Source organism: Arctopsyche grandis, chromosome 5 (genome assembly GCF_051622035.1).
Source record: "Arctopsyche grandis isolate Sample6627 chromosome 5, ASM5162203v2, whole genome shotgun sequence".
Taxonomy (NCBI): Eukaryota; Metazoa; Arthropoda; class Insecta; order Trichoptera; family Hydropsychidae; genus Arctopsyche; species Arctopsyche grandis.
Genome location: NC_135359.1, coordinates 16,750,416 through 16,776,494, shown reverse-complemented (window position 1 = coordinate 16,776,494; position 26,079 = coordinate 16,750,416). Strand labels below are relative to the sequence as shown.

The following is a 26,079-nucleotide window of genomic DNA, read 5'->3' as shown; positions in this document are numbered from 1 at the left end:
ATAAATTATAACAATGAAATAAAATTTAAAAAAAAGAAGAAAAGCTTTGAATAGTGGAAGTTAATGGAATGTATGTATATACATATATGGGATACTAAGAATAATGACCTAATTATACACATTTAAAGCAAGAAGAGGAACAACAAAATGGATCAATATGAGGGTGAATATTGTTAAAAGAAGAGCAAGATATATAGTTATATAAAAATAAATTACATGAATAGTTGGTAGAACAGTAGTTATTATGAAATAATGAAGGATTAAGAAAAGGACCTGATTGGAAATTGTAATAGGATCTTGCCTAATAAATAACGACCATCAATGATATAATCCATAAGCTTAAACAAGAAAATAGCGATAACGATGAAATTAAGGGGACTTTGTAAAACAACAACTCAAATAGTTCTACATTTTTTTCCAAATAAGATTTGACATAAACATTTTAAAAATCCTGATCTAATATATCAAAGCAAATTACTACTATTCCTCTTTATCTGTGTGACCATTACAACACGATTCAAAAAGTTGACGTACACACTTCTTAATCTTTGTGTTAAAAGCTCTTTCGGCTTATGGCGAGTGTTCACAGTACTTATCGTGTGCTCTGAGTAGCACTCGTATATTAAATTTGAACTTTAATACTGTTTTCGACTTTGTTTCGCGGTACACATTGTGATTAAATGCGATTAGCGTAGCGCTTCCATGTCGCGAAATCACTTTATGAGCGACGTTTGTATCGAGCCAGTTATTAATTTTCCGGTTTGCAGTTCACACTACGCCAAGTATACACAGGATGTAGACGCGAATCTAATTGATTTTGTAAAGTGAGTGAACCGCTGACGAGATAACCCAATAGCGGGTTGTTAGTTAGTCGCAGGGATGCTGCTACCTCGTTTCAGTCCAACAACTACCTATTTCCGCATAGCGAATGGAAATCGACGAAGCGCAATTTTGGATCAGCGCAGCGTAGTGGTTCATCGAATTTGACACTCGTTGTATTCATGTCAATTTCAATACATACAAAATCGATTTCAATATGATGATGAACTACAAATCAAACGGTATACTTACAGATCAAACCGAGTACTTGTTTACAAATCAAAAGAAATTGTAAATAATCCGTAGAAAAATTGAAACGCACAAACATTCGAGCAATATTGAAAAAAACCTTAATTAATATTTTGCAAAATTTTCGTTTTATTTACCCATGTATATTGTAAGTACATATACATATGTATATGTATGTACCTAGGTATAAAACAGCGGAGAAAAATACACGTTGTGTTTGTTCATATTTGAAAATATTTACAGAAGGAAATATCAAAGAGCTTTGTATTTTGTTCGCCTTTGATTAATCAATTCAATGAAATCAACATAATGTTAATTTGGATTTTTTTAGCACTGCTTCCCAACAATATAGCGTAAGTAAACAAACCATTCTGGGAAAACGTGCATAAATTATAACCAGAGATTTTAAATTTAACATTTGACCAGACCAATAATTTTAAGTATATACATAAATATATGTATGTATAATATTTTAATAGCTGCTAGTGAGATTTCGATATAACGAATAATCGACAATCGACCATCTTTTGAATTGAGGGAAACGGCAGCCGCACTGCAATCAAATATTCAGTTTTACTTGATGAATTGGGAAGAGGAACATTTACATATAATGGAACTGCTATAGCAGTTTCGGCAGTGAAAGAGTTAGTATCAGGGGTTGTCGCACAATATTTTCAACTCATGTATAATGTATAATAATAATATTTAGTACTATGTACAAAAGATTGACCACAGATGTGTTGCCTTAGGGCAACCTTGGGGCACCTATGGTAGAAATGAATATATAATAAATAAATAAACAAGTTGGCTGATGAATTTGTCTATTTTAATGGGTACAACAGTTGTAGGGACGTGTTTATTTATTTATTTATTTTATACCCATTTTAATTAGCACGACATATATTGTCAATATTGTATATATGTATTATTCAAGGTCAATTAAAAATATCGTTCATCAAACAGTAAAATCATCATTGAGATGTATGGACAAATTTTTGCAGCATTTTTAAACATCAAATTATGTATGTATGCCAGAAATAGGACAGGATTGCCAAATTTATGGAACCGTATCCAATGAAATCAGATAAATTTGCAAACTCTGAAAAGAAACGATCGACCTTGAAGTCACATATCCAAGGTCTGGCCAGCAACGAAGCTAGGATAGAAACAGCGACCACACAATCGAAAGCATTAAACCCTAACCACTGATCTACATACATATGTTGCTGATTCATTTACATCAATTTCATAAAAATATATCCTTTATTTACTTTTTCCATTCCGTCTACCGTAGAAGGCAACCATCAAAAGGATCATTCCACAAACATTTCAACATAATATTTGATTACGGATAGAGAAAAAAAGTTTAATACTATCCTTTTAAGGTCAACGAAAGATTACCTCATTACATATTTATTCTTATTACATTAAGATTACATATTTTTCAAATAAAACACCCATATCACAAAATATAATCCGAAAAATAGTAGTTTTTAAATGAAAATTGAGATGTCGACATGTTTAGATATATTGTATGTATATAATTAGATTCAGATTTAATGGGAACGGGTCGAGTTTTTAAAACGACTTCGGTTTATTTCAATATTACCTACATACATATAACAATAAGACACGTACTTAGCCACGTGCAAAACGACTCGCATATTTTTCATCTACGGCGAAAACGATTTTTAACCCACGCCAATGTACACAAGACAAATGTACCACAGTCTTCCATTATGACGTATGTACACCAAGTGACAGAGTACGAAAGTTGAGGACACCCAGCGAGCACGAAAGAGCACACGTTGTCTAGCGACGTGGGCTCGAAACGGTGGGCGAAAACCTGAACAGTTACGAACCGTCGGCCATGTTGGGCATGTAATGATGCAAAATACTCTAAAATAACCGACACAACAACCTGCATGATAGATATCTACATATGTACATATGTATGTACATCTGTATGCGTATTATGTCTCGACTTTTGGCTTCGGCGCTTCCGGGCACGGTCGGTTTATATCCGACGAGATATTCAAACGCGTCAGTCAGTGCAAACTGCAAACATATCTGGGATTCGTTCTGAGATTCGAATCGCATTCCTCATTTGGGTAGGATAAACACATTTGCTGACCTAGTTTGGCGGCCGATTGACTCCCGACTGCGAACACACGATCCTTGGATCCAGTGTCGCTTTGTTGTATGGATGTACATTGATTACACGAAGTGCACTCGAAAACTACCCATCGAGTATTATGTACGTGTTTGAAACTCAAAATAATGCAAGGTATTCAGAAGTCGAAATTATGTACAAATATATATTTATATAATTCATATAATTATATCGTATTCATTCTTCGATCTAGTTTTTAAATAAAAATACTGAACGATAGATAGATAGTTCATTCTATGTAAGGCTCTTAATATTTTTCATGGGATCATCCGATTTGTTTTTCACACGTTTTATTTACATCATCCGGTCATTTGACCTATATTTCTTTCTTCTGCATTCACTTGTAGGTACATATGTAATTATACTATTCGAGCATTTAATTTACAAATATGTACATATATGACTTTCGTTCCATTTTAGCTTTAGTCTTTTCAATTTATCTGATACATCTATGAACCTGGACATGCTTTTCATCACGTTGTTTTTATATTTCGATATCTTCTTGTAAAATACATTGATCAAAAGCTTTATTAAGAGATCAAAAGCTTCTTATAAACAGTTTATACATACTATATTATATGTATAATATATGTAACTATTAACATAAATATCTATGTGAATATCCAGCTATTAAATTTGATATGCAATGAAGATTTAAAAAAATAAATTCCCATTTTATTTTATCAATTTTATCATTGTAAAATGGGAATATCTTCCCATTTTACAATTGATATGTCAAAAAGATTTCCAATTAGCGTTAAATAAAAAGAATTATAAAAAATAAATTACAAACGTAATATAATTAAATTAAATAAAAGTTTTAAAAAGAAAAAAATAATTATTATACCGGCATAAATATTAGAAGAAAACCCCCTAAACGAATTAAATTTGTACATATGTACTAGCATCCGACTTAAATATTGAATAGTAAAATTTACACAATTTATATTTGCAGTAAAGCATAATTGTTCAGAAAAAAGTGTTTATGTAACTAAATATAAAAGCTTGCGGCGTACATATTACTCTTAAATCATCGCCAACTATAATTTGGCCAACACACTTCAATAGTTGGGCTACGAATTTCGCCAATATATTACTATATTTAATCTATTAGTGACTTTGAAACATATGTGAGAAAGTACATGTATAAAAGCTTGTAAAATTAAGTTAAACTGTGTTAAGCCTGTGAGTTGTGAAGGGGCGGTGGAAAGCCATGCTTGGATAGCGAGCTGTCATCGCTTCGATCTGACACAAGATTTCGATGTAATTTTAGTGAGTTCGTTAATGATTAAACTCCTCTAACTTCATGTCCGAGTAATTAACTTACTTCAATCTTAGCTAACCCTCTGTATATCGGTAAAATATCAAAGCAACATTAGGAGTGGAAGTGGTTAAAAATGAGATCATCATTTTTTGACGACCAAGAATGTCATTGAAACTTGTAAAAATGGTTATCGTACATACATATATATAAAACCGAAACGGCGTCTGTAATTCGTTTCTGATTGGCTGAATTGGCCAAAGATGTTTGTGATTGGTCGGTCATTAAATAATATAATTTTTTTTCGATTCTAATAAATTTAATAAAAGAACAAATGAAGATTTTTTTCATGGTTCGACGGTATTCTCACTACTAGACTGCATTTCCATTTATCGAGCTAAGCCGGATGGCACCACTAGTTTTCTATACATTTTTGATTAAAAAGTTAATAAAAGTAGAGCTCCCGCTGTTGGGGTCATTCAAAATATCCATGACGCATTAATATAATATGTATAATACCGGTTGAATGAAATGCACGTTAAATACAATAATTTTGAATTAAAATTATACTCACAGAGGAGTAGGGGAAGGTCATTTAAGGCCGCATAAAGATGTCGTTCGCACGCGAATAATTCACGTTTGCGTAAACACGCCGAATTAAATGGACGATTTAACGCGTTACCCGCCAAGCGCGAGAGCGCTCGCTCGTTTCTATTGTCCCATTTGAGGTCGAAAAATTTGGTCGAATAAATCGCTATAGAAATGTGAATGATTTATCTCTATTTTGACATGTATAGACAATGTGTTCTACGCACCTGAGTCGCACTTGGGCGAGATTTCCTCGTTTTGAGATCGATCAGCGTCATGGCCGTTCGGTCGGCCGTCGGACGATTAGCATCAAAAGTAACACCAATCCTGAAAATTAAGAAAATAAGCTAATATTAACAATCGACATTCATTTCGATGATTCCGCGTTACGGGCAGGGATTGCTCGCTTTACCGGAGAGAGTTTTTAGAGTGGAGAAAGTAACGGTAATCTCCGCGAAGTGAACGAGGCCAACTCGAGCTTCTAATCCTCTTAATATCAATGAAGCATTAAGTCAAAATGAAGTGAATCCCGAAGCATTAGCGTTTGTGAATGAAATATGATGAGACAGCGCAGGCCTACTGCTACCTTTGCCATTAAATAAAACAAAGATCTTTCTTCGAGAATTAAACGCTCTACTAACTTTCAAGGATAAAAAAGTATATTCAAGAAATGAAGAGAGATAATCGAAGATTTGAGATTCACATTTAACGAGTTTTATGAAATCTTAACAAATTTAAAAGTAAAAAGGTTGTAATCCCAAATACGATTTAAAACTTAACTAACGCAATGTATTATTATATGGTTATATAACGCAATTATATAACCATATAATAATGACTGTAAATTCATTAATAATTTAATGTTCGAAATAATCGAGACGTGCTAGTATGTAGGTAGTCACTCGCTTAACAAAGACAACATAAAAGCTCCACATCGCCACAATGGCGAATGCTTCCTATATACCTAGTTAAATTAATTTCCTGAAGTTAAATTTCAGTGTTATTATTGTCGGCTACAACACCAAATACGCATTAATACGGTTTACATCAAAATTATAATTGGGTTCTCGAGTAGCGATGTTCAAAACTGGTTCACATTACAGGGAGTAGTATCGATCGTTATACCATCTATAAATTCGATGGTATACAAAAATGTAGATACGTGTGTGTATTTTTTAATATCTACAGGTTTTTCGGCTACGCGGCATTTAATGCGTTTGTCCGCTATACAATTGAAAGGATTCATAAATTACATATTAATGCCGCTATCTCATGGGATCATGGCATTTCATCACATCCGCTATGCGAGTGCTCTTCAATTTTATTAAATTCCCGCGATGGCAGGCGCTTCAAAACTGTGGGACGCGAGTGGAATGGGGCAAACGATCGAAAACCTATCTAGTTTTTATCGTAAAATATTATGTAAGCTAAGAAAAAAAATGTGGAAATTTAATAACTAAATTTCTGAATGATCACACATTCTTTGGAAAACGATTGCAAATTGTGTGTAAATTTAATTTTCAATAATAATGACAAAATATTATTGATACCAGTATACATATGTAGGTACATGCAAATTTCTAATAGTCGACAGCAATCTAAGATTATTACATTATGTTCATACAATATAAATAATTTTGAAGACGGTCATATTCTTATATCGTATTACAGAAAATTATAATAAAATATATTATACAAAAAGGACAAGAAAATACAGGCGTTTCATTACTATATTTAATTTTAAGTACATTGAAATTTTAATGAATTTAAGGAGGGCACATCGTCACGTTTAAGGTGTTAAAACGACATTCAAATAACAAAATGGTTCCTCGGTGTATCGTATTTTCTGTCTTTTTTTTTAATTAAAAATAAAATTAAAAGCCGACTCGATTGAAATTTTAATAAAACACCGAACAAATTTGCACAAGGCGAGCGTGCCGAATTATTAAAACGAACGGACGATCGATAGAGACATTATATTATACGTTTACTGTACAAAAGAGGCGAGGAATCGGAGCCAAGAAATGCAATAAATTACCGGGAAACGTTAATTGTCAGTTAACTCAATAATAAATTATAGCCTAGTTAATATTCGTCCTTATTTTCGAGTAATTTTACACCTGAACAAAATTACTCGTCACTTAATAAAACGAAACACACCCTAGATAGTCACGCAATACCAAATCAAATAAATGGGTCAACTCTTTCCAATATTTTTAGCCAAAAATATATAAATAAGGGATCGATGGAAATGGAATTGGAATCTGATGGCGGGAATTTTTTTCACATACACATTCATATAAAATGTATAGGTAAAGCTTTGATGGGATTGGCGGGTATCAATCGCGCAAATTGAGTTACAAAAATTATAGTGGGTTAACTGTGTATCAATCAAAACGTTATACGGTTTATTACGAGCATTTTCGTAAACATTTTTTTTTTGTGTTTTTGTAGGTCAGCAATGATTTAATGTCGGGCGGAAATAAGGGTTCATTTTGCTCCGTTTAATTATTCATCACGCACTTTTGCACCGAATTCGCGAGCTGGGTGGGAGGGGGTTGAACGCGCAATAAAACGCAAACATTAATTTAAGACATTATTATGTCAAAGCCGTACAGCCCGCACACTTTATCCGGTCCATTACGCGAGAACGGCATGGCTATTATTTTTATTTGCGAGCCGGCACTGGAGACTGAAGTTTGCCTGGACGCAGGGACGGCGCGCGTGAAAAATATAGGTAAAAAAGTGCGATATAAGTAGTTAAAAGTTTTCGGGCTAGGAATTTAATTATTTCCTTAGCGGTTCAGTGTAGGTGCTTAGCTGGAAATAGTCGAGGAGTATAGCAGTGGAATTTTAATGTAATACGCGTGTAACTCCTTCAGAATGTTTGTTTTATTTTTTTTGCAGTTTTTCAATGTTGCCGATTTTCCAATTTCAAGTACTCCTTTCGTTCACAGGTCTTTTTAAATTTAGTGCTTGTTTAAGCTCGTAGTTTATGAGTTCGGACAGTTTAGTGTGAGTAGAGACGGAGATTGATCGAATCGATTATAACAATTCGAAAATAATAATAAAAAGCATCGACAATTGTTAAGAAGTCTCGGCGACCACTTCGTCACTTTGAGAAACTCTCGAGTGGTTGGCGAACTTTGCCTGCGGGATTGAAACCTTGCTGAAGAATAAGTGAATTCTCCAGTTATTCGCAAACTTTGGGGCGGGCGAGTCGGAAATAATTAGAGCCTCATTATTTATAAGGAGTTGGGCGGATGCAATATTGTACACTAAGTTTCGAAAGTTTAAAAGAAATTCGATGAACCACGAATATGCGACTTTTTGTATGTTTACGCATCGATTAAGCGACAGAAATTGTATTGAGAAACTTGTCAAATAATTGACGAATATTCTATAATCCATTATTATAGTTTATACACATATATATATATATATATATATATATATATATATATATATATATATATATATATATATATATATATATATATATATATATATATATATATATATATATATATATATATATGTATATAACATTAAAATGTAATAAATGTAGCGATTCCTAAATGCCTTATGAACGAATGGAATAGTTAAACTTGCTATTACTGGAAAAATATCATCGTCAAACAATTTTTATGTTACTTAATAGCACTGGAGCAATAAGAAAATTATAGACGAGACAAATCGTAATACATATTTGATAACATCGCTTTGCTGAAATAGCATATATTTTTGCTTTATACGCATTTTAAATTCATTAAAAATTTTATAAGTACTAAAATTTATTTTGAAAAACAGTTATTCCAACTATTTTTTTTTAATATTCCATAAATGTATATAATCGGAACCCTAGATGGATTTTGTGCACTTTCGCTTCATCGACTTTTGGGGGAGAACACTGGGTGAATCACACATGCACTTGACTATATTGCACAATTCATGACATTTGCACAGAATAAGAGGGTCGGAAAAGTGTTGCTTACATTTTGAGAAGCAAGACAATAGTGAATGTAAAATTGTCTGGGATCTTCTTCTTCTTCTTCTCTTGTAACGCAAAACAGAATCGTCTCTCACGAACGGTATTAAATTTCTTTTGAAATTCGAAATGAAACAGGCACTACAGCGGGCAACGGCTAAGGGCGGTTTGTCGGGGGATGAGAAAAAGGGAACGGAGATCAAAGACGATAAAGCGGGATGTAAGGGGGGGGGAGGAAGGGCGGGCGGACAGACGGTGGGTAGTGGGGTGGTGGGCGATTTTGGCGTAGAGGATGCTGAGGGATATCTGGGCAAATTGACAGCAGCCCTCAGGGGAATCGGCTTCATATTTCAGGTGTCGCGATGTGGGCTCTGCCTAATCGGTCGTCAAATGTCACGCAATCTGGTCCGCACTCACGCACCCCTTTTTCACGCCGACCCTCTTGCCCTTGTGACATGTGGATACTACATATTTGACGGGCGTCTATCAAAAATTTTGAATATATAACAATAATCTAAGAAGACACATTTCAATCTCACATTTACATATATTTATAATACATTTCAATATTTTCGACTCATAAAATACCAAAAAGATGCGTAGACTTTAAGACAAATTGGAATTCGTTCAGCAGTAAAGCGAGGAAAATAAACATTTTATTTCTTGATTTATTCAAAGTTCACATTTTATTTTATATAAAATGAGAAGTGCGCTATTAACAGTAATATACATATATGCATGTAAAAAAATCTCATAATATCCACACGTCACAGTGGCGTCAGAATATTTAATAAAAAAGCGGCGATATGATGGGCAGATGAGATTAGAAAATCATGAAGTTCATATACATATGTATGTATGTATAAAAAGTGTTCCGCGGAGGCTTTTATCCACACGGGCAACAGATAAGAAAGGGTTGACAATGATGAATGAGTCAACAATATAAAGGAAAAATATGGTGTTGCTACCCTTTAAAATATACATACACCCTGACACGACGTTATTAAAATATGCATGCGCCAACCCGACTACGCAAGTACGAATAAACTATTAAAGTCGATAAAAAATACGCATATCATAAGGGGTAGCCGGCTTAAGAGTTTTCTTTTTTTTTCAGCGAGACGAACCACTGCAGATGATTGCTTCTAGAGAGGCTTTGCCCATCTGTATCTGATCGAGATTAAAATCTCTACAGGTATTTTATCCGTTTTGGTATTCCGAGCAGGACGTTTGAAATATTTTCTAGAGGCAAAATATAAAACGAACATCGACTACTTCTGCGGCTTCGAGGAATTTCAAACAAAAAATAAAAATTACACAAAAGACTGTCGGCACAACAACAAAAAAAGAAATAAATGGACGAAATAAAAATGAAATTTAACTCGCCGCGTCATACACATTTTCTACCAAATTTTCTTGTAAACAGTATCACATTTATTATTCGATGAATAAAATATAATATAAAATAAACCGAAACAAGTGGGAAATTTATGTTTAAACTGGGACACGACGGAGCGGGATGTTGGTGCTTTATTTACTTAAAATTTTGATATATTAATTCACTTGGCGGGGGAGAGTGAGCGCGATGATTGATGAGCTGACGGAACGCGGAGAAGTTAATAGATATGCGGTGTCAAAATTACAACACCGTAACGAATGTTTATAATACAAAATTGCAATAATCGGATCAAAGTGCCTTTGAACGTTGTTTACCGGTCTGTAAAATATTTTGGCGAAAGAGGTTTCGTGCGGCGAATACGATGATCTCTAGTGTATATATGCTTTTCATTAGTCCTCGCCAAACATGTAGCGTCGAGTTGTTATGATGGCGGATAAACGGCCAAAACAGCGGGAAAACGGTCGGAAAAGCGACCACATAAATTTAAACATTTTTCACCATCGCTTCCTCGCTTCACAACGGATGAGTGCTTGTAATGCGAATTAATTTTATTTATTATCATTCATGTAACATATCAAAACAGTTAACACTGTACATTTATAAATGATACATTTACTTTGTCTAATATTGGAATTAGCCACGTACTCGAAAGGGCGAAAATTTAATTGAAATCATCGGCTCCTCTGGGGAGGGAAAGGGGGCTCTCCGGGGGCGCCGGGGCTCCGCCCCCGTGGTGCACACTTTAATCTACCTTCGTCGTTGCGGCTTTGTGAATTTTAACGGGGAACTTATCCGGCCCAGCTATTACCGAGGCATTAAAGGAGATTATTACTTTTAATCCCCTCTGGCGCGTTTCCGTTTTAAATGCGGGTTTATTTTTCCCGATGAGCGAATAAGAGAGACCGAATACGGAAAATCTCTGCGAAGGATTCGGAAGAGCAAGGGTTTCACGCGACTCGACAATAAGCAATATTTCAGTTTAAGCGACAATAAAAGCAAACGCCGATGATAATTCAAGAGAACATTAGCATTTACATGGCACATTGGCGTTTCGAATAAAAAAAGAAAAAAGTATTAAATTTGAGGATGGAGGGAGTCGAATTTGCATTCGGCTCCGGCCAGTCGAAAGTCAATAATCGATGAAATAAATCAACGTTTCGCCTCAGTGGCGCAAAACCATTGTTCATCCCTAAAAAAAGCAAATCGACAATTAAAACGGAAGAGAAAAAAAAGAAGAAAGCGTCATACGCTCGTGTGCCCACGCACGCACAAAAGTAGGTCCATAAAACGGCAAAAAAAGTAAAAAATAAAATAAAAAGAAAACCGTCCGAAGTTAATCCCGTTCGTAAGGTTTAAAAATACAAAATCTCAAAACCGAACTTCAGATAAGTTGTGAAAGTATAAGAGTAATAATAAAAAAGAAAAGTCTTATGCCCGAAAGTTAAACCGACGAAAAAAATTGGACGACAACGACAACCCGCGGAAAAGAAGATGTAATTAAAAGTTTTGGACGGGATGTGCCGTGTGAACGACGTCTATGCAAATAATACATATATGTACACGTACATTTTATTTTATTTCTTACACTTTGCAAAAATAGATATACAATTTAATAAGTTCCACGATGTTCAATGAACAGAAGAATGAATCCTTGACATTCAAATTTCATTAAAAAGTAAGCCAACTGAAAAAAAAACAACGCATAGTCTATGTAGCATTTGTCTGAAACCATTATTATTATGAGCATTTCTAGCATTTAAATTATTATTTATATGTATTTCAAATAAATATGTTTTAATGGTAAAATTGTTTTGATAATATGGAAATATAAGAACAATCCCTGGGGAGCATACAATAATTAAATGTACACATTCAATAATATCAATCAACATAAATTATTGTTCACCATTTGCCACAGAAAAACTGACCGTCGAAATGAAAAGCGGCCATATTTTTACAAGGCTTTTCTATGTTTCACTTCACTAACGATTCAGTATCTATTCCTACAGTCTTCCGATCGTTTTGATGGAAATTTAAATCGTCCACGATGGAAATTGAAATCGATTATGATAATTCGATGGTGAAAAATAATCGTAATAAACACGTCTAAATTTGCGTAATTTTTGAAGACAGTGACGTTTATACACACCAAATTCTCAAGATCAGACTAACAAAGCATTGTGCACTACAATCTAAACCACATGGCAAATTGCACGCTTCACGAATAATACAAAAGGTTCACATTAAGATTTGACATTTTCTACCAAATTCAAATTAATCTCTTGACATTTTACGAGAGAAAGGGAACGACGATTGCGACACAATCCGACGACTAAATGCCAAAAGCAAACCGTAGAACGATACGTGTACCGTATTCGTGTAATCCGAAATTATTATCGAAATGCGAATAAGTGAGCGAGCGTGGTCCGCTTGGATTGTCGCGCGTCATATCAACGGGTCGGAAGATGCTGTGCTCGAATCGCATTGATGTGTAAATGTAATATCTGTGGGGGATTCGACCTTTTGGCATTGTGTGAGCCAGCCGACACGCAAGGAAATAATTCGATTTCGCGATTGGATTCCCTTCACGGATGACGAAGGTCCAAAAAGCTCAACGAAAGATTCGCATCGACGTACCTGACTTGAGCCCGTCGTGCCGGCCCATATACAGTGCCGTTTATCAGGGTAAACTAGTGTGATCAAAAAATGCGTACATTAATTTCGCATCACATTTGAAGTGTACTAAACTGATTGTATTCTAGGTAAAATTAATTTTAAATGGAGTAAGTTAGAAGTCATTAAATTTCATTTCAAAAGGAATTTACAGCCTTTTTAAACTGTCTAGACAGTTTAAAATTACACGTTTAAATTGAAATACTTATGCGGCATCATGTATATAAAACGCTTTTTCGTTGAATTAATTTTTCATCACATATGTATGTATGTACATATGTACATGCATGACAATAACAACAAACAATCAAGTTTAAAAAACTATTTAGTAGTAGAGAAGGTCGGGCGTTCAAATCCCGGCCGAATTCGAGTGTCATTTGATTACATATGTATGTACACATGTATTTGCGCTGCTGACGATATCTGGGTAGTTATTAAAACCCAGATCGAAAATCGAATTTGTTGATTTTTTCTTGTACCAGTATGTCCATAGATGACGCTATTGTATTGAATTGAATTGTAATGTTTATTACTAACGTATAAAAATTCGACCATAGGTGTCGCCTTGGGACAACCTGTCATGGCACCTATGGTAGAAATGTAATAAATAAAATAAAATACTAAGATATGATACATATATGTATGTATATAATGTATATTATATCTAACGTATTGTGGAATAAAGATGATTTTTTAAAACTTTTAAAGACTCGCATTAATGTGGTCGAATGCAAATGTGATATTTGAGCATTTGATTTTTAAGCATTTTCAAGCGTTTTCGAGCAATTTACGGCTTTTGGAGCATTTGAAAGTAGATTTCAGTAATTTTCTATTATCGAACCAGTGGATATGTTTCTTTGTAAATCCTTTTAATACACACATAGACCTCACTGAAATTGTTAATTACATAAAATAACATCAATATTTAGAAAAATAGTTAGAATCTAGCTGACCATAAAATGTATCCTCTTTTGAAAAAAGAACCTTACAAAATTAAATCCTGTTTTGGTTGCACTTATTTGTGGGAATCTTTCTTTTCCACCGTGCATATAATAAAATCAAAAACTAGATCTCAACTTACAACTTACCGATACCAACCTTGATGATTGTTTACGATTGGGATTATCATCTTACACTCCTAAATATGCACTACCTAAATCTTATTTTTTAAAAACCTGACACTATTCTCCTAAATTCAAATGCGCCCGAAATCTCAATACGGTTAAGAACCCCTGACCTAGAGCCATTAATTTTAACCTAAATACAATTTTATTTAAAATCAATAATACCCGAAAAATGAAATATAATATAACTGGGCGCATTTAAATAAAATAAATCTTCTAACAAATTTTTAAAATCCAAAAAACAAAGCAACTGCAAATTCAATCGAAGATAAATAATATTTCATCAAATTAGGAGGTCAATCAACCGTGTCTAAATATGTACCTATAAATATGAACAGCAATAATGAATGAGAAACTCTCGGGGCTAATTGTGCTCATTGTATTACAAAATCTACAATGGTACAAAGGCGATGCGTAGGTCCTCGTTTCGATTAAACAGCGAACGGATCAGGTCTTTGAACTTGTAAATGGGTCGCGTGCTCGTTGACCCTTTTTCGAGAGTATCGCGCCCGTCCATCTCGAAGAGCTCGCACAAAGAAATATTTTGACAATCATTCCCGTATCGCGCGACAAAGTGGGTCGTCTGGGTCGGTTAGATCCAGCGGCAGTAGCAGCACCACCAGCAGCAAACCTACATAGCTGGTCATCATCCATTCACTTGCAACCGGGGAGGTGGGTCACGTTCTGGGTTCTCACGCTCCCAATCCCAGATAAGATTACCTCGCAACACATATCCGAGTATAAATGGGAACGGTGGGCAAAGGAGGAGGGGGAGGTGGGCGCGTTTGCCTTCCTATTCTATCGCTTACGCTCCGGGTTATCTCCTCTTTGCCTTCTGATTACCGCGTCCGACGTAGCCAGCCGTTCGGTCGTGTGTATTGTTTGCGTGATTAGATCTGATACACGGAAAAGGAGAAGAAGCCGAAAAGGAAGACGGAGAAGAGGCGAGAGACGGTCTTTATAGGTAGTTTTTAGGAAAGAGAAGACTCACTAAGTAAATACGGTCGAATTTCACGAGCGAGGCATTTTTGTACGGCCTATGTAGTAAGCCGTACGTACGGTTGGACGCGGTGACCAAGAGTTTGTGTTTGCCTCGTTTGACGCTTCATTGCTTCTAAACACAAGGACTTGTTTGAAGGCGAAATTGTACCTCCCCTGAATACAACATACATACATACATACATATGTACATGCATATAGCCTAAAAGAATTTATACGAAATCTTATATAATATAAAAGTATATATTTAGGTCGAATCAGAAATTGGTTTAGGTGTCATAACAGTGACAATAAATTAAATTCCATAGAGTATCTAGCATATGTGTTTCGAGATTTTCGAGCGGGACGGCACGCAGCGAAATATGATAAAGGAAATCAATAAGTAAGGAGGATATCAAATTGTCTTGTTAGAGGGTGGGGGGGTGTGTGCTCGATCCCGGGCTCGAGCGTCCGGAATACCCCCCCCCCCCCCCGTATAAGATTTACATTAATTTGCATACTAATCGGGAAAACAACACACAATGCATACATTAAAACGGGTAACACGGCCGCAACGACACCGAACACCGCCACTACGATATATAAAATTTCGGGCGGAAAACATGCGAGCGGGCCATGCAAATTTTATCGGACCGTATTAGGGTTGAAATAGGGGTGTTGAAATTGGTGCAACGGCGGTGTCTGAAGTCGGGCCAATTAGAACAATTGCCGGTTGGAAACGGAAGCTGTGGCGTCGCGGGCCAACTGCGCGGGTCGAACCTTAATCGCCCCACCTTATCGGCACGCGAAACCTCTCCACGGGAGCTTTGCGGTTAGGCAACCGGCCAGAAACCGGACACGGCCGGATCGGACGCGAGTTTCGCCTTCATTTTTTCACACGTCCATGGCACCAGCGAGGTTTCAAAGTTCGTGCTAATATAAAATATACGAAGAACGCCCAGAATTATCATCATTACATCTAGAAGAAAGCTTTAATTCAATACACTTCATTTATGACAATATGTATGTAGTCAAATTAACTAGTTACTAAGAAAGTGGAACAAAGGGATCAGTACGGTTATAAAATTTCGCATATACCTATGTATGTACATACATGTAAGCTGCTATATTTGAAGTCCAATTTACAGTTCCCAAAAACACTATTTCAGTTTGACTTAATTCAAAAATTGTCATCACTCTTTTAATTCAATATGCACAGAATCTTCGAAAATCAGGATAAACTTATTTACAAGTCACCAGTATTTTTAAATATTGTAAAATGCAAAACATTATATTTAAAGTTTTGCGAAATATTTCTCGAAATAACGAAAAGTGGATTTACGCCACATACAAATATAACGAAGAGAGACAGAAAACAGAAAACCAAAAAAACTAAATTAATATAATATGTAAGTGTATTAAAATAAATTTCATCACTTTATATGTTTCTGCCTGTAAAAAAAACTTCCATCATTGTGTCTTTAGTGGATAAGCAGACTTAGGTTAAGGGGGACCACTAGTGTGACCGCGCGAAAAAAAGGTGATTTTCGGGAATTAAAATAAAAAAAACTACTGGATGGAATGTTTTATCGTTTTATGGATATATGTATAGATATATACTAAATACATAATAAAAGTTTTTAGATAAAAAAATTGAAAATTCAGCGAGTTATACGTAATCTCCCAAGGCTCCAAAAAAAAAAGTACCCCCACTGCTGCAGTGATAGCGACCTTCACAGTGCCTGAAATCAAAAAATTCAAAAAGTTTATTAAACTAGAAGATATTTGCCGTACCATGAACCTCGGTCAAAAAAAAAAAATTGAAATTTTACAGAATGGCGGAGTTTTAAAAAAAAAAATCAAATTTCGCGCATAAATTTGTTGATTTTTGGCCTGCCAAAATTACATTTTTTATTCAATCGGAAAACTGGAGGTTCATGGCACGCAGAAACATATATAAAAGAAGCTGAAAAAAAATCAAATCGATCGGATGATTCATTCTCGAGTTACAACTGCAGCAAATTTGAAAAATGTAGTTTCGAGAAAAACGCGTTTGAAGTTTAAGTTACTGATTTCGTGGTTATAAATCAAGAAATATCATACCTACTGTTAATCTGCTATTCCAGGCCCATACAGTGCACCTTCCTCTTCTTCGAAAGACAGCTGTTGGGCTGCTAAAGCGTTTCTTCGAGCTAATCGGCCCTCTTTTGAAGCAGCCTGTTAACGATGATCTGCCATTCGAAGCCTCGTATCATCTTTGTCAACGGCATAATCGTTCGCTGCAGGTCCAATTATAATTCCCATTACATTGAACATTTTTAAAATTGGTGAATAACCGTCATTAAATATTGATGTAGCAAAATAATTTGATAACTCTATCGTTTTGAGACCACTGTGGAGGTGTTTCGGAGCAAAGTGCCATAGCAAGCCATTATAACTTTCGTTATTGTTCTGAGTATTATTAGTAATAATTTATTACCCAGACATCTTTCGAGTAAATCACGCCGACTCAAGTCTTCAAATATTGGTTTCAGAGCATTTTTTCTTTTCCCATAAAACACAACTCTGACAGTAAGTTGACTTGACACACGAGTCGATGATTTTCTTACTAAACTTTCCAACAAGAGTTACTACGCCAAACCGTGAAGTGTGGCCACGTTTCTTCCACGTGCCATCTCCAGAAACCGTCAAATTTGTCTCGGAGTCTTCTTCTTCCAGTGTCAACTTTTTCTCTTCTTCTACAGCTCTTTGCATACTAAATTTACAAATTGATTCTGCTGATGTCCATAAATTCGCAAAGCATCCACTGAAAGTTTGAGTATGGAATTTACGTATTAGATCCATCAAACCACAAAAAAGATTCACTCCGTTTATTCCGATACCTAAAAGTCGCATCACAGCCACTATGCGTCTATTTATTTCAAATGCATTACCAATCATAGGCCCGGAATTGATGTACGAAACGCCGCATTCACATATTACAGCAATTTTGAATCCTAAGCCTCGCGGACTTGCTTGATTGAACGTAATTTTTTTTTCACAAGTTTTGCACATCACTAAATTACTTATTGCAGAAAAAACAGAAATAAACTGGAGATTACTATAACCGTGCGTTGGATCAATCACAATTTCTTCGTCTTTATTGTGTAAAAGTTTGTCAGCTGACGTACTGGTATTTGCGGTGGACTGTTCACATGTATGTTGATTCGCCGAAAATTTTCGTTTTTTAGAAGTTGATCTACGCGTGGGATCAACATGGGAACCCTTTTGTTTTGAATACTGAGAACTCATTTTTGCTAAAATTTTGTACGATGTTCTCACTATAACGGTCACAATAAAACTGGAAGAGAGTTTAAATGTGCCAAAGTCTAGCATCTCCAAAACAGCCAGGTATACGACCCGTTTTTAATGACTTTTCTGGCTGACAGAACCAGAACAATAACTGCGTTATGATCCGTACGCTAACGCAACTTTCGAACCGACGTCAGCTGCTCTTCGGATGGCTGTAACTCAAAAACTATTCGAGATATGCACTTGAAAATTTAGTATGTTATTTTTAAAGGTATGGACTATCGAAATGTGCAAAAAAAAAAACGATTTTTTCAAAATGTCACACTAGTGGTCCCCCTTAAGCGCAGTTGCGTATCGTACAAAAAATTATTCACTTTTGTTTATTTCTTAGAAAAACCATGCTTTTTTGCTCTCTTGCTTTGAACACTAAAGAAGCGGGCTATTATGATTTAAAAAAGGATCTGCGACTCGCTGCCCTTAGTGATGACGTATGAATGCGAAATTTGGGTATTGAATGCGAGAATGCTGAATAAGTTCCAGTGCAATCGAAGAAGTATGTAACGCTGTATGTTTGGCATCAATAGGCGGATCACGCGGCTATAACGGACGATGGATGGACGAAAGAAGTGCTCGAATGGTACCCGAGGGAATGTAAAAGGGTGCAAGGAAGGCCATAGGGGAGATAAGTGGATGAAATCAGAATAATGAGTGGGATGAGATGAGGCATTGGAAAGAAGTTGAAGAAGATACCTTCATCCAGCAGTGGATGATGACGATGATAGTGTGATGACGCTAAAAGTGAACACATACATACATAGATACATATGTCGATCCATGTGTCATAAGATCTTTTAAGTGAAAAAAAAAAAGATTCCATATATGTAATACAACAATGGTTGTCCGAAATCAGAAAAATTGCCCGATTTATAGAAAAAAGTTATAGCTTTAGAAAATGATGAAAAATGAGATTTTTTTAATAAAGTATAAAAAATGTTTTTCTTTTCACGGTAATGATTTATTCCACTATTATATATACACGCTTCTATTAAAAAAAATATTAAAATGACAGACTCCGAGTAATGTGTCAAACAGCATCCGAGTGATGTGTATGTATATTATAATATAAGCAAATATACCTTTGAAAAATAAATAAATGGAGGCAATCTTTTACAATTTTTATACGAATGATATTCGACACAACAAATGAGTACATATTTATATCATAGTATAATTTATCATAGAGAATTCTCGAATATACTCGAACAAACATTAAAAGCTTTACGAAACCATTTCAATAGTTACCTGTCAAATAAAGGTATTTCAAGTTCAGTATATAATATTATGTAAAACGTACGTGAATCATCTAAACTTCACAAGTTAAATTACAAAACTGCGCTTCGCTTACTTTACACCCGTCGAGATGAAACGAAACGATTAATCCGTACAAAGTAGTAATTTGAAAAACGATCAAAGTTTCACACGAACTCCTGCAAGTTGAACGATGCAACTTAGCTCGCATTCACAAATCGAAACCGCTTACTATGTATGTAGGTACATACCATATGTACATAAACGAAAGCACCGCGATCGTAAACGGCGTAAGTTACGCATTCTCGATAATTTCGCCCATTCGGACCATGCGGGTGACTCAATTGTTGCAATTGACGAGGAGAAAAGTGAGGGCGATTTCCTCTCTCTCCCCCATTCCGACCCACCGGCAATTAGAGTCCAATCAATTAGCTGTTAATTTCTAACCACCGAAATACATAAAATTATACGAGCGTATTAATCTACGCGTCGGGATATTCCTGCGGTGCGGTGCAAGGTGCATAGTGCACGCGGAATGCGCTCAATTAATTCAGCGGCGGTTGATGACGGTTGCGGTATGCGGCCCGCTTAATGGCGACCCGGGGAATGTCGACACGTCGAGGACGAATTGAGAGCTTTAATTTCAAGGACGACTTGAGACGTGATGAAATCGACCGACATTGTACACGAACTGGCACATTAATTAAACTTGAACGGAGATGCTGCAGTGGGTGGGTGGGTGGTTTAAATGAGTACGTAGCTACCCTAATAATCGACGGAGCTACATATGTACATATATTGAGCGGGACTTATTTATTGACTTTTGGACATATATGTATGAACATACATACTATTATGCAGGATAGTGAAGCGTTAGTATACATATGTATATATGCACATACATACATAACTACACATTTTCGACGCGATACAGACATATGTACAATACGTCAAAAATTGTACAAAAATGTGTAGAGTCTGTAATTCAGAGTCGGTCGCGAATTTCGATACAATTTTTCAAATTCCCGGAAGCCTCAGCCTCCGCAATGCACAACACTGCAACCGACTGCATCTGCATCGGGTCGTGTCGGAGCGCGGCGATATAAAATTATACGCCAAAAACGTACCTGCGCGACGTAACGTATCGACGATCGAGAATTCTCGAATGTGCGGGAATTCTCGAAAATCCCGGGAACGTATCAAAGGAGACGGACGCGTAGGAGTTGTTTACGCCGATGAAAAATATACACACATGTAAACTTATGTACATATTGCACAACGACCAAAAAACGGATGTCTGCACGTATTGATATTAACCAGAATGAGGGGAGGGGGGGGGGGTGTGTGAGAGGAAGAAAAAGAAAGCAGAGGTTGGGATGGGGGGGCAATACACTTTAATATAAATAAATATATGTAAATGCGTGTGTGTGTGTGTGTGTGTGTGTGTGCTCGTTTTTCCGCATTCTACAGATGTTCATACGCATATAAACACAGTTGGTATGGCAATACGCGCCAATAGATTTGTGGAAGAAACTTACAATATATCGAAAACTTGCAACCGTTCTATTCAAGATTCGATTCGATTCAAGATTCATTTCGAAACTACATGTACGTAAACGTTTTATTATTTCAATTAAAATTCACGTTTGTATTTATGTATGCATGTATCTACCTGCTATGACAAGGCAACGAACGAACGAACGAGCGACGAAAGGAGTCGATCAGAATCATACACGTTCACGGCACATCACGCGAGCGTCACAATAAATAATTTAACAAAGAATATTCCCAGTGTACATATTACAACCGTTCGACGATTGCAAAAGGGGAACGTTTGATCAACCATTCAACACTAGAGAATTATGTATGACAGTCGGAACGTTGTCTGTTTTATTACGATTCCGAGGACATGCGATAAACTACATACACGTTATAATTCCAACCGTTTGAAGTTACACACAACGTACATATATGTATGTATGTGCCTGTTTTGATAGGAATCGTTGCGATGATATAATATTTACGTTTGAGCACTACGAGGAATCCATTTTACGTGTATAAATATAAACCTATTGTTGTGTTGCACTCGGCGCGGCGCGGTGCAAGCACGGCGGTTGCACATCTGAATGCACTTCCTGCACCGCAGGGTCGGTGATTATGGTCGCATTCCGCCTCGTCCAGTGGCCAACGTCCATTTATCCGCGGACAACGCCTTCAGATGAAGTATGCTACAATGGCAGGGATTCTTGTGCTATTAATCGACTGTAGATTTGTGCCCTCTGACGTTAACCACGTCGAAGATTTCCATTAATTTTCGAAAATTATTACACAATTCCAAATTACTTCTATACTCTATTTACATACATATTTGCGTAGATGTACCAGACAGATCGCACCAAAATCAAATCGGGGCCTTTGTCCCTTGAGAATCTAATAATAGTTCTTAGAATTGAATTTATATTAGAAAGGCCCGACACAATTTTATCGATACGTAACTATAATATAAATGGCAAAATGATATCACGAGTCTACGATTTGGTTAAATTGAGATAGCAATTTTGTTTCATATTATATCAGACCCATTAGTGATGTAAACAAGTTGTAATTATAGAATTATAATTACGTATGTATCAGTTTTCTACGAATCGTTAAAATATCAACGGGCAAAACATTGGGAGAAAGTACATAATAGCCAAAATAAACTTACAATTAAAAGTTGGTCTAGTCAACACATATGAACAAGGGACACGATATGAATAATAATCAAAAGTGACTGAATCACCATCGTTGGACAATCTTTTCATATAGCCGACATTAAAAAGTTTACAATTTTGTACACATCCGGCATGTACATATAATATTTATGTAAGGATACCCAAGGTATTTTATGTATACACATATGTATGTATATACATACATATATGCTTAAGAAAATAAATAATAATGAAATATACAATGGAAGCGATTGAATTTATTGATCAAAAAAAAAATCAAATATGTACTAGGAATCGGAATACATCGTGTTGATCAATCTTAGGCCTGCGTTGGGCGGGGGTTGGGCGGGCTTGTCCTTCGCAGCCCTTAATCCCTCGATGCCCGCGGGGTGTAGTGATGTTAAATTGTGCGATAACCAAGGTACACAAACCTCAAGTTACGTGCAAATATTGTGCGTAGAGACCCAACTGATATATAAATCTACTGGTACGTATACTTACATATAAAATATTGTAGATACATACATACGTATATTTATGTACATACGATGATCTACCTTGGATTAGCGACGATTTGAACCCGGTTTTGAACCGAGCTATTTTGCTCTCTTACAAGTTGTTATATGGCTTGTATTATATTATACTACATACATACATATATATACATATCTATCAGTGGCGTGCGGTCCATGGATGCGGTGGATGCGGCGCATCCCCTATAACTTTAAAAAGCCAAGAGTATTTTTAATAAATATTTGAATTTCGCTTCGATGTATTCTTAGTGATGTACGTGATTATGATGTAGTATATGATATATATTTCACATATCACGTGTTTTTTGTTACATGATGCATTATATAGGATCTTTTGATAATTTTTATTAAGGATTCGCATAGGCCGCATTCGCATAGGCCGGCCACAGGCGAGTGACGCTGGCGAGTAGACGCTGAGTGAAGTGCGCGCGCGTCATGGATTCGGAGTCGCGACCGATCCCATTTGCGCATGCGCACTATGAGGCTGTCATATTCGCGCGGACGCGTTGACACTTGTTTAACCTCTACGGTGGATTCGGTTTCTCTGTTTGCTTATCTATTGAGTTTCACTTGGAAGCCGCTGTTGATCGATATTTCCGCACGCTACGCCCCAAGTTATTTATCAAAAAGCTAGCCGATTCATTTCTTTAGACGAAGTTAATCATTTATACTGTAAGTTGGTTATTTTTTACTTTTGAATTAAGTTTTCATTTAAATTAGTTTCGTCTAACTTTATTTTTAGTTTACTGTTCCACTACTTACGAGTTTTCATTATTGCCTTTAATATGGATATCGAAAATAACAATGAGAGTGGACTTGTCGTCGAGATCAATAATAATTGCAATTGTTTAATTGAAAATGTGCTGAAAAGAAGATTTGCTTCTCTCCCATTTAATGAAAAGGAGATTATTGTTAAGAGCCCCAAACCCACACCAATATTAAATATTCAGTCTAAAACAAAAACATTTAAAAGGTATTTTAACACAGAAACATACGAAAAAATTTCATGGATTTGTGGATGTGCTCACTTAACGAAATTATTCTGTTGGCCATGTATTTTATTTTCTCAAGAAGTGAATGTCTGGAGTAAATTTGGATTTTCTGACCTAAACAATTTAAGTAAATCGCGCAAGAGACATGAATGTTCTCAAGCTCACATATGTTCTGCTGCTCAATTTAAAAAATTTGGAAAGGGACCTCGTATAGAAAATTTTTTAAGTGCTCAATTTAAAGCAAATATTGAAATGCACAACAAAGAAGTTACTGCAAATAGATACATTTTGTCGAAATTAATAAGCGCGATCTGTTTTTTAGCAAAACAAGAACAACCTTTACGAGGACATTTTGAGCACCAGGAATCGGAAAATAGAGGGAATTATATTGAATTGCTGTATCTGTTGAGTGAATCAGACATAAAATTGAAAACTCATTTAGATAACTCTACGGTGTTTACTGGACTATCGAACCATATACAAAATGACTTGGTATCCGCAATATCAAAAGTCTTGCTAGATGAGATTAAAACTGAAATACGTGCATCAAAATTTGTTTCCATAATTGTGGACGAATCTACAGATATCAGTCGCAAAGCTCAGCTATCTACTATTTTTAGATATGTAGATGAAAATAATGAAATTCAGGAGAGATTTGTTGGATTTGTCGATGTTAGTCCCAATAGAACAGCTAATGCTCTTTTTCAGCACATACGTGAGACCTTGGAAGAATTTGGTTGTTTGGACAAATTAATTGCACAAACGTACGATGGAGCGGCTGTAATGTCCGGGGAGCATAATGGAGTGCAACGAAAAATTCGAGATATTTGTCCTAATTCTTTATTTGTCCATTGTTACGCTCACAGATTGAATTTAGTTTTGTCGCAATCTGTTAAACATATATCCGGATGCAAACGTTTTTTCAGCCGTATGTTGTCATTTTCAACTTTTTTTTGTAAGTCTTCAAGAAGAATTTCCCTTCTCGATTGTCAAATAAAAAAACGATTTCCCACTGCTGCCCCTACACGATGGAACTACAATAGCAAAATTTTAAATATGATATTAGAATATCAAACAGAATTAATGGAAATATTTAATCAAATAATTAATGACGAAGACGAATGGGATACTGATGCTGTCATAAATGCTGAAGTCCTTCATCGTTATTTAAAAGAGTTTGAATTCAATTTCAATTTGCATTTATTTTCTGCAATATTTAATTCGGCAGATTTTTTATTTGAAATTTTACAAAAAAAAACCTTTGACATATCGTATTGCGTAAGTGAAATTAAAAAATTTGTAAAATATTTAGATAACAAAAAAGACGATTTTGATTCATTGTGGAACAAAGTAATAACTAAAAATTTTAATAGAAAAAGAAAATATGCTGAATGTGAAGAAGATGTGAAAACAACGTATAAACTTCACTATTCTGAAATTTTAGAAACTCTTTCAGTAAATACAACCAATCGATTTCGAGATATCGAAAATTTAAAATTTCTCGAATTTTTTAACGTCAAAAAATTTAAAGAATATGAAAATAATTTTCCAGATTTCCTATTTAAATCACTCCACCTAACTTATGGAAAATACTTTGATTTTATGAAATTAAAAAGCGAATTAATTTACATGTACTCAACGCAAGATTTTCATTTGAAATCTATAAATGACGTAAAGGAATTAATTGTGAAAGATGATCTAATAGACGTTTTGGAACAAGTATTTAGTTTAATACAATTAATTTGTACGATACCTTCCACGAGCGCATCGGCTGAACGATCATTTTCGACTATGAAAAGAATTAAAACGTTCACCAGAAGTAGTCAAAGTGAAGAAAGACTCTCTGGTCTTGCTTTAATTGCAATCGAAAAGAAAATAATGTCAAATTTAAAAAACAATAAAAAATTCTATGATGCGGTTATCGATGAATTTTGTAAAAAGGAACGAAGAATAAAATTAAATTTTAAAAAATAAATTGGTCGGTTTTTT

At 35.4% G+C, this 26,079-nt stretch overlaps 2 protein-coding genes across 3 annotated transcripts in view; one reads left to right on the top strand and one right to left on the bottom strand.

Moving 5' to 3' along the window:
* The window catches only part of LOC143912252 (uncharacterized), a 210,007-nt gene that overhangs the window by 77,993 nt on the left and 105,935 nt on the right, over positions 1-26,079 (bottom strand). For both annotated transcript variants that reach the window (XM_077431526.1, XM_077431527.1), the window contains one exon: positions 5,318-5,417. In XM_077431526.1, the coding sequence (XP_077287652.1) occupies positions 5,318-5,368 (51 nt within the window). In that variant the 5' untranslated portion in view covers positions 5,369-5,417. The remainder of the gene's footprint in view (positions 1-5,317; positions 5,418-26,079) is intronic.
* Positions 23,570-26,064, top strand: LOC143912349 (zinc finger MYM-type protein 1-like). Its single transcript, XM_077431632.1, has 2 exons — positions 23,570-23,770; positions 23,841-26,064. Exon 2 carries the CDS (start codon positions 23,884-23,886, stop codon positions 26,062-26,064), a length of 2,181 nt encoding a protein of 726 aa, XP_077287758.1. The 5' UTR covers positions 23,570-23,770; positions 23,841-23,883.